This window comes from Apteryx mantelli, chromosome 7 (genome assembly GCF_036417845.1).
Source record: "Apteryx mantelli isolate bAptMan1 chromosome 7, bAptMan1.hap1, whole genome shotgun sequence".
In the NCBI taxonomy this organism is placed as follows: domain Eukaryota; kingdom Metazoa; phylum Chordata; class Aves; order Apterygiformes; family Apterygidae; genus Apteryx; species Apteryx mantelli.
Window position 1 is genome coordinate 13,128,806 of NC_089984.1, and position 15,324 is coordinate 13,144,129.

The following is a 15,324-nucleotide window of genomic DNA, read 5'->3' on the forward strand; positions in this document are numbered from 1 at the left end:
GCAGCTCTTAAGCTTTGTGTTATTCTTTTGTGAACTTTTTTAGAGTGGTAGATTCATTGTCATAGCTTTGAGGCCTGGCTGTGATTCTCTGCTTCTGGAGCTGGTCCTTTGCATGGTGCTCTTCTGCAGCCCCCAGTGCTGCTCTCAAATCTGTACCTGAATGACTTTCACCCCTAAAAAACTGTTGAGAAGCCAAGAGTTACAGGGCTGCAGTGAAGTCTTGTGACACTTGCATGGGGATAGTATGAGTCAGCTACACTCTGTATCTGCATGCCAGGGAAAATCCAAAAGGAGAAATCAGTTTGCTTCACGTCTGATCTTTTCTCAGCTAAAAATTACTTATGTAATGTTCAATTTGAACATATTTCAAAATATAAAATTCAAAATTTATTGGGGAGAGTGAGTCACATCTCAAGACCAGGGTATGGTAGGCCACATGCAAGCACTAAATAAAGTGCCACTCCTGCTCTTCATAATAATAGCTCTTTGCTCTATGTTATAAGATCTTTTCCCAATGCTTTGTTTTGTTCCACTCTTCTTATTCTTGTCATGAGCCCAACAAATTATCTCTTCTCGTTATTCGCATGTTTACTTTAATTGGGATTTCTTTTTAATGTCTGCCTATAATCATAAGTAATGAATATAATCATAAGATCATGAATAATAAATAACTATGCTGAACTTAGAGCTTTCAAGTGAGATACTATGTTTGGAGGTTATATAGGATTAGGCTCTGACCCTTTTATGATTATTTTGACTGTATTCCACCATCTGTCTCTCAATTCTGTCACGCCCTTCTTTACTGCTAAGCAATCCAATTCTGCCTTTAGCCAATTTGCTATTGAGCTGAGAGTAGTGGCTCCCTATTTAGAGTCAATACCTGTTTATATATTCCTGAGTATTTGAAGTACTGTGTTTTTGTCTACATTGTGCTGAAAGTACCATTTTCATTCATCTGTTATTTTAAAGCAGTCTCTCTGAGGGAAGCATCTGTCACTTTCATCTGGTCAGTAATAGTACCAGAAAACATGCAGATGTAGAGGTAGAAAGGAGGAAGAAGCCGTGTTCTCCCTCCTAAAGAATCTTATTTCAACCTAGTTAAAATGCATTTCACTTCTGAATTGTATGCTATTGACACTGAGTTAGTATGGATAACTAGAAAAGCAATGCAAAACTCCTGTAATGAAGTCTGAAGTCAAATGTGGATTTGAATGGGGTAAACATGAAAAATTAAGGGGAATAGTGTCATGATTGTAATCTATGGATGAATGGACTCAAGCAAACCTAGTGGACGAATTATTTTGGGTCAAACTAGTAAAATACCATATTTGAGCTCAAATCAAAGCAACACAGCTAGCAGAGAGATTTGAATGAAAATATAGTGATGTGAACAAGGTTTGTAGAGCTGAAGTAAATCAATGTTATTACCAAGTGATCTATTTGGTAGCTCAGTGTTAAAGCAAGCTCATTTTCAAATTCGTATGATCTACTTATTAGTTAGAAACAAGGTATGGATCTGAGGTAATTTCATGTATTTTAACAATATCAATGGCAATCCACCCCTACATACAAATCCAATCCATGACGGCATAAACAAGTTCTATAACTGGATGAGATATCCTGGTGATCGCACATTTTTCTGAGTCTTCAGTAGTGACAGGGAGAGGAAAGGCTTGGAAATGATTTACAAATAGAGCAAAAGAAAGGAATAAGAAGAGATCAAGAAGAATAATCTGTGTGAAAGATGCCTGCACTCCATGGAGGTTAAGTGTAGTGCTTGCCACGTGAGTCAGGTAAGTGCTTGGCCTACCTGCTTCAGCAGCTCACTGGAGAATGGCCACACAGGGCCACGGGGATGCCAGCTGAGCCTCTGCATCTGCCGGCAGGAGCTGCTGCGGTGGAGGAGTCATGGGCGGCCACCTCCCAGAGCGGTACCGAGCCCACTAAAAGGAGAGGGAGGCTTGGGTAGCTGGTTGCTCAGCTCAGGAGGGAAGAGGCTGGAGGGCAGAAGGTGGGGCAGTTCAGGAGAAAAGGGATTTTGCATGAGTTGCCTGCCTAGCATGAGGGAGGCTAAAAAGGTTGCAACAGGCACACTGCATTGGGATAGAACGAGAAGGGATGTAAGAGGGAACAAAAGAGAAGAATTTGATTGCTGCTCTAACAGCTTTGGATACATAGTCCTTTTAAAAAATTTCCAAATTTACACATCTTCCTTCTCCTGTTCCTTTCCTCTCCCTCCTTCCATGAGATTTCCCCAGGTTCCTTCCCTCTTTGCTTTCCCTTTCTGTCCAGTAATGTTTGTGTCTGCCCCTGATTCAAATTGCTTCTAAGGAGAAAGAGGAATTAGATACTACCAAATTCACTTTCATAGACTTTTGAGTAGCAGCTTCCCTTTAGGCTGGTGCTATTTATGCATGAGAAGTTTGTGTCCATATATTGCTGTGGGTATGAACATTAGGCCTGGAAAGAATGATTGCCAGTCTTGTAATTCAGCCAGATGCAGCACAATGCAGATAAATAATTAAAAAATCAGTCATCCAGCCAAATGCTAATATTTGCATTCACCATTAAAATATAGGAGGCAAAACTGCTGATGGAAATACTTTTCATTTTTATTGCAGGCATAGATAATATCCTGATACAGAGAAGCTAGGCCTCATGCTAGCTCTCAAATGATCTCAGTTATATTTGTAGTACTATGAAATGTTCAGACTTTTGTCTGTGATGCTTATTAAAGTCACTGAGGCTGTTGTTTGCTGATGTTCCAGGCAGGGCCTGGAGGACTTAAACAGTGATATCACAAGACTCGAGCTTTTCTTTGCAAGCCTTAAAAACAAGAAGCTGCTGCTGTGTTTGGCTACTTAATTCACTCTTTGGCTAAAAATTTATCTGACACATTACTGGTATTAGCACTTGTTAAATGGACATCTCAAATTGACAAGACCAGTATTTAACCTGTCCCTTTTACTTCTCTCTTTTTTTTTTCCCCAAATCAAGTCATTAATTTTCTTTGCATTCAAACAAATATACATCAGAAGCTCAATTTTACACGCTTTATTGTTTTGCATCCTGCTATGTGCTCACTGCGCTCCAGAATGACTCCATTTCAATGAGATGATAGTTGTAAAATATTTTCTATCTCTAAGTATTTCTAATCCTAATCTAATCTGTTGTATTTTAGTATCACCTTTCTATGGGCTCTACCCCTTTTTATTTTCGACTGGTTGAGATATTAAGGTAGGATTAGTAAGACTCTCAAAGAGGTATAAATAAGTGGTCACATGAAATGAAAGCAAAAGTTTACTGTAAAAAAAAGTGTCGATTTTAGCTATCCTGAGTATTGGAAAGGAGAAGATAGACCCTGATTGGCAAAGTTATGAAATACAAAAAAGCCATGTGAAGATGGAAAAAGAGCTACTATTTATGTCACACCACGTCTCTGCAAGTACAGTATTGTGTTCCCCTAAGGACACAGGTTAAACTGGTACTGCATCACAGAGCTCTTTTGCAACCTTTCCTTAGGCAGATAGCTCTTCTTAATGCAGCTGACTCTTAATGAACCTTTACTGCCACTGCAAAGATATTACATTTGAAGTCAAGCACTCTTCTGGGAAAGATAAATTTAGGTAGGTGGGAACGAGTAGAAATTTGGACACAGTCGTATCTATGGTGCCATAACAATTGAACTGCTTTGCGATATGAGATCCATCTTTTGTTTTTAATCTTCATTAAGGAAGAAAACCAGTTGTGTGTTGGTGTGGTGGGGAGGAGAATTCCAAAAATATCAAAGACCTATTTTGTCATCTTTAGGGCTGTTTTGAATTTTCATTTTGAAATGAATTTTTGTTTCCATTTTAAACTTTTTAAATACAGAACAAGATGTGTAAAAGTTGCAATCAAATTAATTGCTTTGACTGCAAACAAAGTTAATTTCTTTGGAGTTTTTTACACGGAACATTTCAACACCAAATATGTAATTTTCACAGCCCTTTGTGGAATTTGGACTTTCCTCCTCCTCACAGTCCTGCTAGGCAAATGAGGATCATGTATGGTTTGACACAGTAGAGACTGAGGCTTCAAAATGACAAAGACATTAACATTTAAAAGCAAAACATCAGGGGTCATCTGGTAGCAGTGGGGTTTTTGTTATACATCATTGCACAAGGGGCCCCAAATTGAATCTAGTAGCTCAGTCCCTGAGCCAGCAGAGATTAAAACACTGCAGCCACATATGATTCATATAGAGTATATAAGAGTAGTTCATATCGCTCTAAAAATTACCCATTGTAAGTCTGGCAATATTGCCTATCACAGTCATTTATCCTTCTTCATGAATGGTTTCTACAACATAGGATATAGATGGAACAGAGGCAAATAAACCTGAGGCAAAGAATGGGCAGTTCTTCAGGGGGACCTAAAGTCTGCAGAAATTGTTTTAAATGTTCTCTGTTAAGTGCCTCCCCCCCACACACACACTTTCCAGTTAAATGTCAAGTGCAAGATGTTCATCTGCATTAGCTGTGACAGAATCCAAGAGTAGCTACAGCAGGGCAGGAGCCACTCTTATAGTCATGAAAACAGGAGAACTTAGAGCAAAAACTAAAGCCCATCTCCTCCCAGCATGGGGCTGTTCGTTTCACACAGTATTTCTTAGCTGCTTTTCCAGCAGTATGCTGCTTTCTGTTAGATGCTTCTGATGCTATGCTGTTTCAGTGAAAACCCAGAACCCTGTCTAAAGGCTGTAGAATTAAATGTTGGAGTATTTTGCGTGAGAGTGGTTTCTGCTCAGGAGATGTGGAAACCATCTCATCTCCTTGTCTGCTGGTCCCCTGAGCAGGCCTTGTGCAGGGGGTGCCGCCAGGGGTGCCAGGAAATTCTTGGGGTTCTTCCAGAGGCAAAGCTTCTGACTTCACCTCCTGTGGTGAGCTGCCAGGTTCTGGGGGGGGGGGGGTATGGTCCCCTGCAAAGCTTGTCATACAGACACAGAATTATTGAATGCATGCTTTCAGTCTTTGTCATGGAGAGCAAAAATATGTGAGCTTAATCCATCCTTTCTGAGTGACGCTTACAATTGAGTGTTTGGAATAAAAGAATTTTGCAGTCAGTAGATTAAAATGTAAACTTGGACAAACACCTGCACAACAATGCCTTCATCACTTGAAAAGCAAAAACCTAACTTACAAGTGTTGCTGCAGGATTTGATTCATCAAGGAAAAGAAGGAAAAGGAAATGTCCTGAAATTGCAGATGTTTCCCTGAGGAATAATGGCTCTTAGGTAAATAATTGTTTTATTTTGCAACTGCATACATTTTCATTCCTGCAAATTGACTTCACCTTTTCTGCCCTTCTCTCCACTGCAAACCTATGCTAAGTCTAGCAAGTCTCATCATTCTGTTTATAAATATCAAAGCTATGAACACCCAGGGCAGAGTTATGTAGGAACCTCTTTGTTTTAAAGTGGCATCTTGAAATCTCATACAAAGTCAGCGTGAAATAAAAGTCTTGGTTGGATAACACTGTGAGTGACAGATGTAGCTTATCAGTAACCTGTGGAATAAATATAGCTTTTTAACATCATCTTATATGGTCAGGTAGTGAGTGAGGAAGAAGACATACATTAAACAACAGAAGTGATGGAGTAGATAAAACCCTTGGTGCAATACAAATATTTTCTATTTGTGCATCAGACAGATGCGTTTTGTGGTTGTTTGCTATACCTCTGCAAATGACAAAGAATATTTACATTGCTAAGCAGTTTTGACACATAATTCATGCTCAGTGAACAGAGTACTATGGACCCTGTCTGGCTGTGGTCTTGATTTTATGCTCAGGTCCCCCTGAATAACCTCATAGAAATCACTGAGTGTACCCAGAAAATATCAGCAGTGGAGGCAGGATCAGAATCTCCCCCTAAATCTTTACCTGTTCATAAATTGTTTCATTCAGTTTTCAGCAGGTCTGACTGGGTTCTGAGCTGCACTTGATTGCTTTCTGTCTCTTTTTTTTTTTGCCATCTTTCATGATACATGTGCCTGTCTCATGAATATGATTTATCATTTTCCTTTTTAAGCAAAAATGGTTGGAGGAAGGATACAGGAATCTCTCCTCTTCTGAGGGAAAACTATTTAGTAATGTGTCTGAGCAAAGTTTGTTCGAGGCAGTTAGTGCTTAGCTTTTGTTTTTGGAACAGGAAGATATATATTCCTCAGATAATTATGTCTTAGTGTGTTATGATCTATTCCCACTGTGAATATCAACGTTGGTGCCTTCTGCAGTATTCTAGGCTCTTGTTTCAGGAATACATTATGTCAGCAAATTTCACAGGTTAATTACCTGTTGCATAATAAAATGCCAGTTTTGAAATTCCTCTTCTTCTTTTTCTCCTCTTCAAACTATTCTCATATTAGCTCATGATGAGGTGGGCATCTATTACATCATCTTTGCTTTCATCTCCCAAAGTAGCATCATTTCCCAATCTTCTATATGGAAATCTTCCAATTTCCTTTTTTTTTTTTTTAATGTTTATTTCTGCTTATGTAGGTATTTTATGTGTGGCAATCAAAGCTAAATACACAGTTCAACATGAAGCTAGGCATTAATGCAGGAATTGGCCCAGTGGATGAGCCCTGCATTTGTCTTGCTCAGTTTTCTGTCTCTGATAAATACCACTGTTAGGTATTTCAGAGGAAAGTGCAATATACCCGTCAGTAAAGAAATAATGAGCCTAACACAGAAAGCTTATGCCTTCCACTATCAATCTGTTATTAAGTTGTGCCATGAAAAATGAGAATCTGTATTGGTACTTATTTTTTCCCCAACCTAAAGCAGCTTTTGTATTTTCATTATCTGTATAAATGTCTAATCCTTTCTGAAATCGTACTAATCTCATAGTCTCAGTGGTGTTTAACAGTGAGTTTCACCTCAGGTTAATCAAGTACTCTAAGAAATATTGTTTGCCTTTGTCAATTTTATGTGTGTTGTCTTTTCAATTTCACTTAATGTCCAGGAACGTAGCTTTATTTCCCTTTTTCTACCATTCATTATTGTCTAAGCCTCTGTAATGTCTTCCCATATTCATTTCCTCTCTAAAGCAAGCAATTCCAAATGTCACAGTCACTTTGGCTTGAGTAATAGTTTTGTATGCTTTTAAGTATTTTTATTTCATATTTGTACCTTTGTCCAAATTTTGAAATGTAATTTTTAAAGATGAGTATTCCAGGCATAATACTGATCTATCAGTTGGCAACAGTATATTACTTGTCTAATTTTGATTCTTTTGATTCTTAGTTCATTTTTCATTTCATTTGCTCTGGTAATCCCATGTGTACTGAGGAGATTTCAGAGGGATGATCAATGCTATGCAGATTCTCACAACACCTCCACAAATAAATCTTTACTTACCTGAGCGTCCTAGAGTCACATTGATTTAGTTAACATTTGTCGCTGTGCTTGATTCACTTTCTATGTTGTATTTCTATGAAAGGGAGAACCAAGTGTTTTGAAAACATTTTGGTAGGGTTTGTTTTTGTTTTTCAAATGTTTGTGTGCGTGTGCTTGTTACAAACGGGTAAAAGAAGGGCATTTGGAGGGGAGCGTGGTGAGCTTGTTAGTGATCTTCTGCTCCTGTTGAAACTATAAATTGTCCAAAATGAAGCCCAGGTTTCTTCCTGTAGAGGAGTCTAAATTAGGGCAGTTGCTACAGCAGCTTAAGATATCAACTTATAATCTGTTGAAGTTGATCTTGAGATGCCTCAATATCAGGATTTAGTCTCTGTATTTTAAGACACTTTTAAGTGCCATTTTCCAGAGGGCAGCATAAACCTGAATTTTTTCCATAGTAGTGGCTGATTGGCCTTTATGAAAATCGAGTTTGTCAAAAAGTATTGGAAAATAGATGGTCTCCCAAATCAGAGGCTGCTTCCATAACTGGTGCTTTTTATCATTCAGAGAAACCTAATCAAACTCTATTTCTTATATCTAAGATCTTTGCAAATGAGTAGGTGGAAAAAGCATTCTGATAACTAGCAAAAATCTAGGCTATGGTTAGGTTTCAGTCCTGCAGAATTTTCTGGAATTTTAAAATTAGATCTGAAAAATAGGAGTCCTGATTACCAATGTTTTTTATTATTTTTGGTTCCCAGATCTAAACGTCCAGTGCCAATTCCAACCACAGCACCCAGAATTGACTCTCCCCGGCCTGTAATTCCCCACCAGAAGGTATGTGACATATTTCTCCTCAGCCAAAGTTATCAGTTTTATCTACCCTAGTGAAGGTAAATACCTACTACAGAAAATCGGTTTTGCCCACCTCAAATAAGTAAACATTGAATGAATGCACAGGTACCAAAAGTGCCTATAATGCGATGTATAGATGGATCTATATTTTGCTGATTTCTGATTAGAAGAACCAAAGCATCCAGCTGTCCTCTGACAGGATTTTAGTCTACTCTGAGTGGCTGAACAATGTTGTCATCTTGATTTTGTTCTTCTCTAGGCTGCAAACAGCTAACAAAGCTTCCCAAAGCATGCATTTGCTTTTGTAGATTCTCGGGGGAAAAAAACAGTTGTCTGTCTCAGCGTGTCTAAATCTTGACTACGACTGAAAAGACACTGACTTGAAAAGATAAGAGGACATTAGAGCATTTGAAAAGCTTGCATCATATTGCATTCTTCTCCCATCAGTCAGTAGACATTGGACCAAGGACCTGGGACCAAGGATGCCTAAAAGATGGCATATGCCCTTAGGGTAAAGTAGTTGGGAGGATATTTGTATTACTGATATATTCAATTAGATAAATTGGGAAAAGGCAAAATCTTCACAGCTGCAATTTTATCCATTTTGTAAGTGCTAATTTTGTTCCTAAGATATAAAATAATTAAGAAGCACTTAAGATCAAAATATACAGGGAACTAGGTGATTTCTTCTTGTTTTTTTGGCAATTCTGATTTCTATAGATCAATTTTAGGCATTTTTTATAAACACTGTGCCTTCCAAATTCAGATCTCAGGAGGTTAACATCATTCCTATAACAGCTGTAGATACCTTCATGCTAACAGAGGAGAATGCACTTAGGGAGAATGGTTTGGCTCAATTTTATTTTGTCGAATTCGAATTGAACCTGCCTGACTATTTATTAGTTGAGACAGAAATAATGGGACTCTGGGATCTTGTAAACTTTTTGGTAAGGGAAGAAGGAATTAAGAACTGATGTTGCTCAGGGTTGTTTCTGCTTATCTCATGATTTTTTAAGTATTATCTGGGGAGGAAGTTATTGGAAGAATGATCGAATAGTACTGTGAACTTCCTAGAAGAGAAAGGATGGTTCATTCTTTTACTTAAACTGGTGCTCCAGCAAAGGAATAGGGGCAAGAAGGGGAAGAGAGAACTTGCTTTTCCCTGAAGAACTGCACAGAATGCTGTTTGCCTTGAAGGCTGTAAGTAGACTTGTCTTTTCAGACTCATTCACTGACACACAATATTTACAAGACCAACTATCTTTTGGGACCCTCAATAATACCTATGTGGGTATGACAGATTTCCCTACTTCCATCACAGGCACTGATATATAATAGCTTTTATACACCTGATTTTGATGACTCTGTATTCCTTCCCTTGGCAAGTGTCAATTTTGGAATGGGTAGTAACCATAGCCATCCACAGCTGTTTACCATACAAGAAATCTATTCTTCCTTTAATATCTATCCTATAAAAAAGTTAACTCCACACACTGTAGGTTTTTTAAAAATCCTAAAAATGCCTTTGACATGAAAGCTGTAAAGTAAAAGGTCACTTTACATTTCCTGTATTACCCTTCAGAGAGATATGAGGATTAAAGGGCTCAACCTTTTCTCAAGAGCATGTTGTTTTGCACTTGAGCATTGTGTGCACTGGTGTTTACGAAAGGTTTATCGGAGCTGTTGGAGGTAGCCTATTCTGAATGGGCTGCAGGCAATACTTGCAGCTGGAAAGAGATTTACTAGACTCTTTCTGTGGGAGAATGGTGGCAGCTCTTAGCTGTGGTGGGGAACAGGTTTCTAAAAATATTCAAAAAGCTTTCTTAAGTAGGGTCTTTGGTCCAGAGGGAACAGGCAGCAGTAGAGTGCTGGAGTGAGAGACCCTTGCAGGTCAGGGGGAGTGATGTTTGTGCTTTGGAGCAAAGGAGCTGCTGACCAGGTGAATAAATAGGAATAGTAAAAGCCAGCCCTCTGTCTTGTTGGGCTAGGACATGCATCTGAGTAATAGAAGAAGGACTGAAGTAGACAAGAGTAATTTTAACTGTTAGAAAGTAATCAAGGTATTGCTGAGTGCAGCAACTAGAAGAACTCCTCTCTGAGAGTATTTTGAGAGGAGATGAAGGCATTGAACTGCTGGAGGAGAAGTCTCAAAAAATGGAATAAAAAGTCTTTACTGATACAAACAGCAGTATGGCATGTTGCCATAAGGTAGGTTATAGTAAATATACTTCAAAATCAAGGTTTCTTTGCTTGTCCCTTTATTACGTCTAGTAACAATAACACTGTAGATATGAAGAGTTCCATGACATATAGGCAGAATCTGTCTCCACCACATCACAGCTTGATAGTGTTCAACTCATGGTGCCCATGAAATGAATTTGATTGCTTTTCAAAGACAGCAAACAGCTACATTGCCTGACAATCATTACAGTGTTGTCCTCAAATACAGGCGGAAGTTTTTCTTACCTCTCCCTGGGTCAAAGTTAAAGGCATGGCTATGTCAGCTAAAAGATACTGCGTGTGCAAGTTCAGTGTCTAGTATAAGCCATAAATTCCTTTGTACATTATTGCTGATCTGATTGCAGCTTGCACTAATTTTCAAGCATGGATTTCTTTTTGGACTGCTGTGGTCATGGTCTCTCCTGTTTTAAAAAAAATAAACTTACATTCCTTTGAAGGATATAAAGAATGTATAAAAACCCCAGAGTTTTTCAGCATAATAGAAATTGTTCTACATTCCATAAGTAATGGAATGTGTGCATTCTCTCCTTACTTTCTTGAGCTGATCAGTGTTATGGATGACACAGTTTTTTCAAGCATAAGTATGAGATCAGCTGTGCTGCAGGGCTGTATTGGAAATAGTTTTACTCTTTCCTTCTCTAACATTAATCTGAAAGCTGAAACGTTTTTGATTTGAGGTGAGTTTTAGTCAGACCTTTTGCACAGGTGTGGCATAATTGGAAGAGAAGGGCATAACTGAGGCTGAAAGCATTCAAATTGGAAGAAGAGTAAGCATGACTCCAAGGACTGAGACTAAGCCATCATCAGTCACTAGACTGAGCTCCTGCAACTTTTGAGGGGATGTAATTAGGCAAGTACAGGTAAGGAGTCGGCTTAGTGCAGTTCCAGATGTTTCAGCTGAAGCCTTAAGGCTAAGTGCATAGCTTTAGCTTCTGTCCGTTTGCACAAAGGTCTTAAAGACAGCCTCTTTAATAACATGACTACATGTTGTCCTGTTTATGAAACATTGCAGAGCACGTATATTTCAGAATCCCAGTGAGGATCTCATAATGCCTATGATTTGTTTCCTGCAAAATTTGGGAACCTGTATGGCTAAGCAAAAATAGCTGAAAAGATGATTGATTACTTAAGCAAAGCATAGGGTGGAAGAGCATGCTTAGCCAAAAGCTCTTTGTTGGATGTCTTTGAGCAGTCATTTAATACCATGGTACCTCCATTTCCTTTTTTCTAAAAAGGTTAAAGTAACATTTAGGTTCTCCTTAGCATGTTGGGAGGTTAAATTCCTCAGTATAGCTAAAGAGTTTTGAAATTGCTCTCCTAGAAGTGCAAAAAGCTGGACTAGTCTGTAAAGACAATAGCAATAGATAACAGAACGTAGGTTATTGAAGGAAGAGGACCTGAAAAAGTGGTAATGTTGCTTCCTATAGAAATCCATCTTTCTCACCTCTCCTGTATGTAAGAAGGGGTGCTTGCCTTTCATAGAATTTAAATATTCCTAAGGAAAACATAATACTGCAGAACGGAAATAGAGCTGATTCATAACTTCCTTCTATTCCCAAATGTTTGAGACTCTCCTCTACATTTATCAGTTTTAAACTCATTCACTGCCATTACACTGGGAAATTAAAACCCTGTTTTCCCCTCCTAGTAAGCAGCAATAAGGATTGCAGCAAGATGACAGCTCCTTTCTCTAGGAAGGAGGCCCATTGCTCAGTGTCAGAGCCTCCTCTTCTGGTCAGCTGAAGGGTAGCATCAGACTTGCATAGTTTAAGATGTTAGCTTGCTTTTTCAGCTACAGAGATGATGAGGCGGAATGGGAGGAGAGAGAGATGGGAAACAAGGGAATGTTTGTTACTGTTGGCTGCGTTTCATGTGATACAATGCTAAGAGCCGTGCTGCTGTTCATTATTAGAAATCTGACCTTCAGATTTCAGAAAGACTTTTCCTGTGTTGATCTGGTTTTGCCACTAGACTACAAAGAAACAGAATAGTAATTTATTCTAAAATATCCTCCCAGGAATAAACTGAATGGTAAATACTTTATAAATCACAACAGAGAAGAGCTGAATTAAGCTGATTATTGGACAGTAATTGTTTTGAAGGAATTATACAGCTGTTCTCTTATCCACTTTCTGTTTCACCCTTTTCCCCTCCAAATGCAGGGAAAATACCTATCTGAGAACTACTGAGAATACTAAGCCAAAATGGAGAATCCTAAGCTGGCACTGTTGGGTTGCTAGGAATTCTAGTATTTAGTCACTGTTGTGTATTCTATTTTTTTCCAGCCAGAAATGGTTTGAGGAGTGAAACCAAAATTCTGTTCATGTCTTTAAGGTTGACAGAATCATCAGCCTTCATTTCTTATGTTTGTCTTCCCCATAATTTTCCCTTTGCCTCCCATTAGCGTCCAGTAACACCAAAACTATGAGAAGGCATTTTGATTACAGAAATATCTGATATTTCTCTTACTAGCAGTTCAAACTGATACTATAATCAGGTCTCCATGCATGTTCTTTTATTATGAAGTTTAGAAAGGAAACACAATTTTAGATGAATCCCACAGGATTTTCAAGGTGACACACAAGTCTACCTCCAGCATATCCTTTTTATTCTCTTATTGCCTCTGTACTAGTTTTTGCAGTATTTGTTTTGTCCGCCTTTGCCAGCATGTAAAACTCAATTGCACAATTGGTGACTTAATTTATGAGCATGGCCTTGTGCATTTGTCCCTCTTTTAAAATATATTTTTAGGGAGAAGTCCTGTTTTCTTCTTATTTAATGATACTTGGAAGCTTGCAGTAGGCTACTTAAGGGTAGTTATTTGTAGTCTTTGATGTCAGGATATAATGACTGAAGTATTTATTTCAAATGTATTTATTTAAAAATAATCCTAAAATCATTTTTTTTACTATTATTTACTTCTACAGCCTCAGGCAACAGTTAATGCTGTTAAAATCTCTGCCTATCTTTGACTCAAAATCTCCTAAATGTATTTAGTGTTATCATTAGTTACATCCTCAGACCTTGAGGTTTTTCTGCAATTAATTATAATCAGTCAGGTCATATTATCTTGCTTTTTCACATGTAATCTCCCTAAACTTAAATATGCAATATAGGAAAATCCAAGAGGAGAATATAAAATATTTCTCTTTCTAGTAAAGATTAACATCAAACAAGGAAATGATGTTAATTATAACAAAGACCAGTAGACTCCAGATTATTCTCAGGCTTACAGTTCATGCAAGGCCAAGGGGGATGTACGTGTAGGATGTTAAATATGGCCATCAAACCAGTACCAGCCCAAAGGAGGGAAAATGTCCCTGCTGGCCACCAGCCACTGCTGTCCTGGCTTTTGTTGAGGCCAGGTTGTGGGCTCCATCCTTTCTTCAGGATAATGACCCTGCCTGTCCCCGTCCCCCAGAGCTGGACTGCAGCACGCTGGCAGCATAACCCTGTGCATCCGGACATTTGGTGTTTATCTAGGTCCGCAGGAGGAGGTGAAAGTGATCCTTCTGTGATCCTCAGCTACAGATTGCTTTATCCACAGTACATAATTACTGGAAAACAAAAGTAATGGATAAAACGGCTACTTCTGAAACTAAGCCATTCATTGTTTTAAAAAGATATTCTGATGAGTTTCAGCATTCAGAATTCTGAGTTTGAGATGCAAACATTAGTCAGATGTTAAAAGTAATAAATATTAAATTTTCCTATTTATCTTCTAGTTGTTGAGCCTTTAGAAGTTAAACTTCTTTGGTTTTCCTCAATGGTCCTAAGGGCCTTGCTAATTTATTCATTTGCTCTTATCTCTTTAACTGCAGCTTTGACAAAAACATTAAGTATTTCAGAGTGCACAATTAACTGTTGAGATTTGTGTTAAAATCACAGAAGTGAGTACCTCTGAAACCCTTCTTTTTCTTTTTTAAACACGGTAAAAGTTTTCATCATGCCCCGGATTAGGAAACTTGCAATCGATTATACTCACTCTGTTCCTTGATACTGTATCGAGCAACCTCTCAAAATACAACAATGCAAAAAGTTTTTCAAAGACACCACATGTACAGAATCTGAACTGCTGATCCACGTGCTAAAAGATGAAGATGATGCAGATACTGGCAGCAGTTTTGATCACATGAAAAAAGGAAACCACAGAGAAGTTAGGTGTTATCAAGACTAAGACAGACTGACAAGCGGAATGGTTAAATAGTGAGTTCATTTTTTCCTGATCCAAAAAATAAATAATGTTCTTATATTCTAATTTGTCTTTAAAAAAGAACAAGAAAACTGAGGGTATAAAATGGCCACATGAAAGAGAAGTTTGTATTTCTCATTGATAAAATTGTCCCTACTGCAGGTAGGCAGACTTCTAAAAAAAATACTGACATTAGAACTGCAGTTACCACACACTGCTGGTAGCTTGAAAGAAATGAGGTTATTTAACCCAAATAGTGCTCGTTGCTTCCTGTGAAGTGTTGGGTACCCTCCATTCCCAGTGACTTAGATGGTGTTACACCAGAATGAGCTTGAGCTCTGAAGGGCAGAAGCAGTAGTACAGTGTTTTAACCAACATCAGCACAGAAGTTTTAAATGAACTTCCTCAGAACTCATGAGAGAAGGGCCTGTATTTTTTGCATTTATGCTGAATTTTCTTGACAGCTGCTTGTTTTCTGCATTGTGTTGCTGAAAAAAGCAGTATTTTTCCTCTTTGATATTAATTTTATTTCGTTTTCATTAAGCTACGTTAATAGCAAATAATTTATGAAAACGAAGCAGAATATCACATTATTTTTCCAGGATGAGTTTTTTTTATAGTATGTTTCTTATTTGAGCACCAGCATAAATTTTTAC

The 15,324-nt window shown here is 38.2% G+C and overlaps 1 protein-coding gene across 1 annotated transcript in view; it reads left to right on the top strand.

Annotated features, from left to right (window-relative positions):
* Positions 1 to 15,324, top strand: part of LDB3 (LIM domain binding 3) — a 121,736-nt gene that overhangs the window by 42,154 nt on the left and 64,258 nt on the right. The window contains exon 3 of the mRNA XM_067299800.1: positions 8,142 to 8,217. Within this exon, the coding sequence (XP_067155901.1) occupies positions 8,142 to 8,217 (76 nt within the window). The remainder of the gene's footprint in view (positions 1 to 8,141; positions 8,218 to 15,324) is intronic.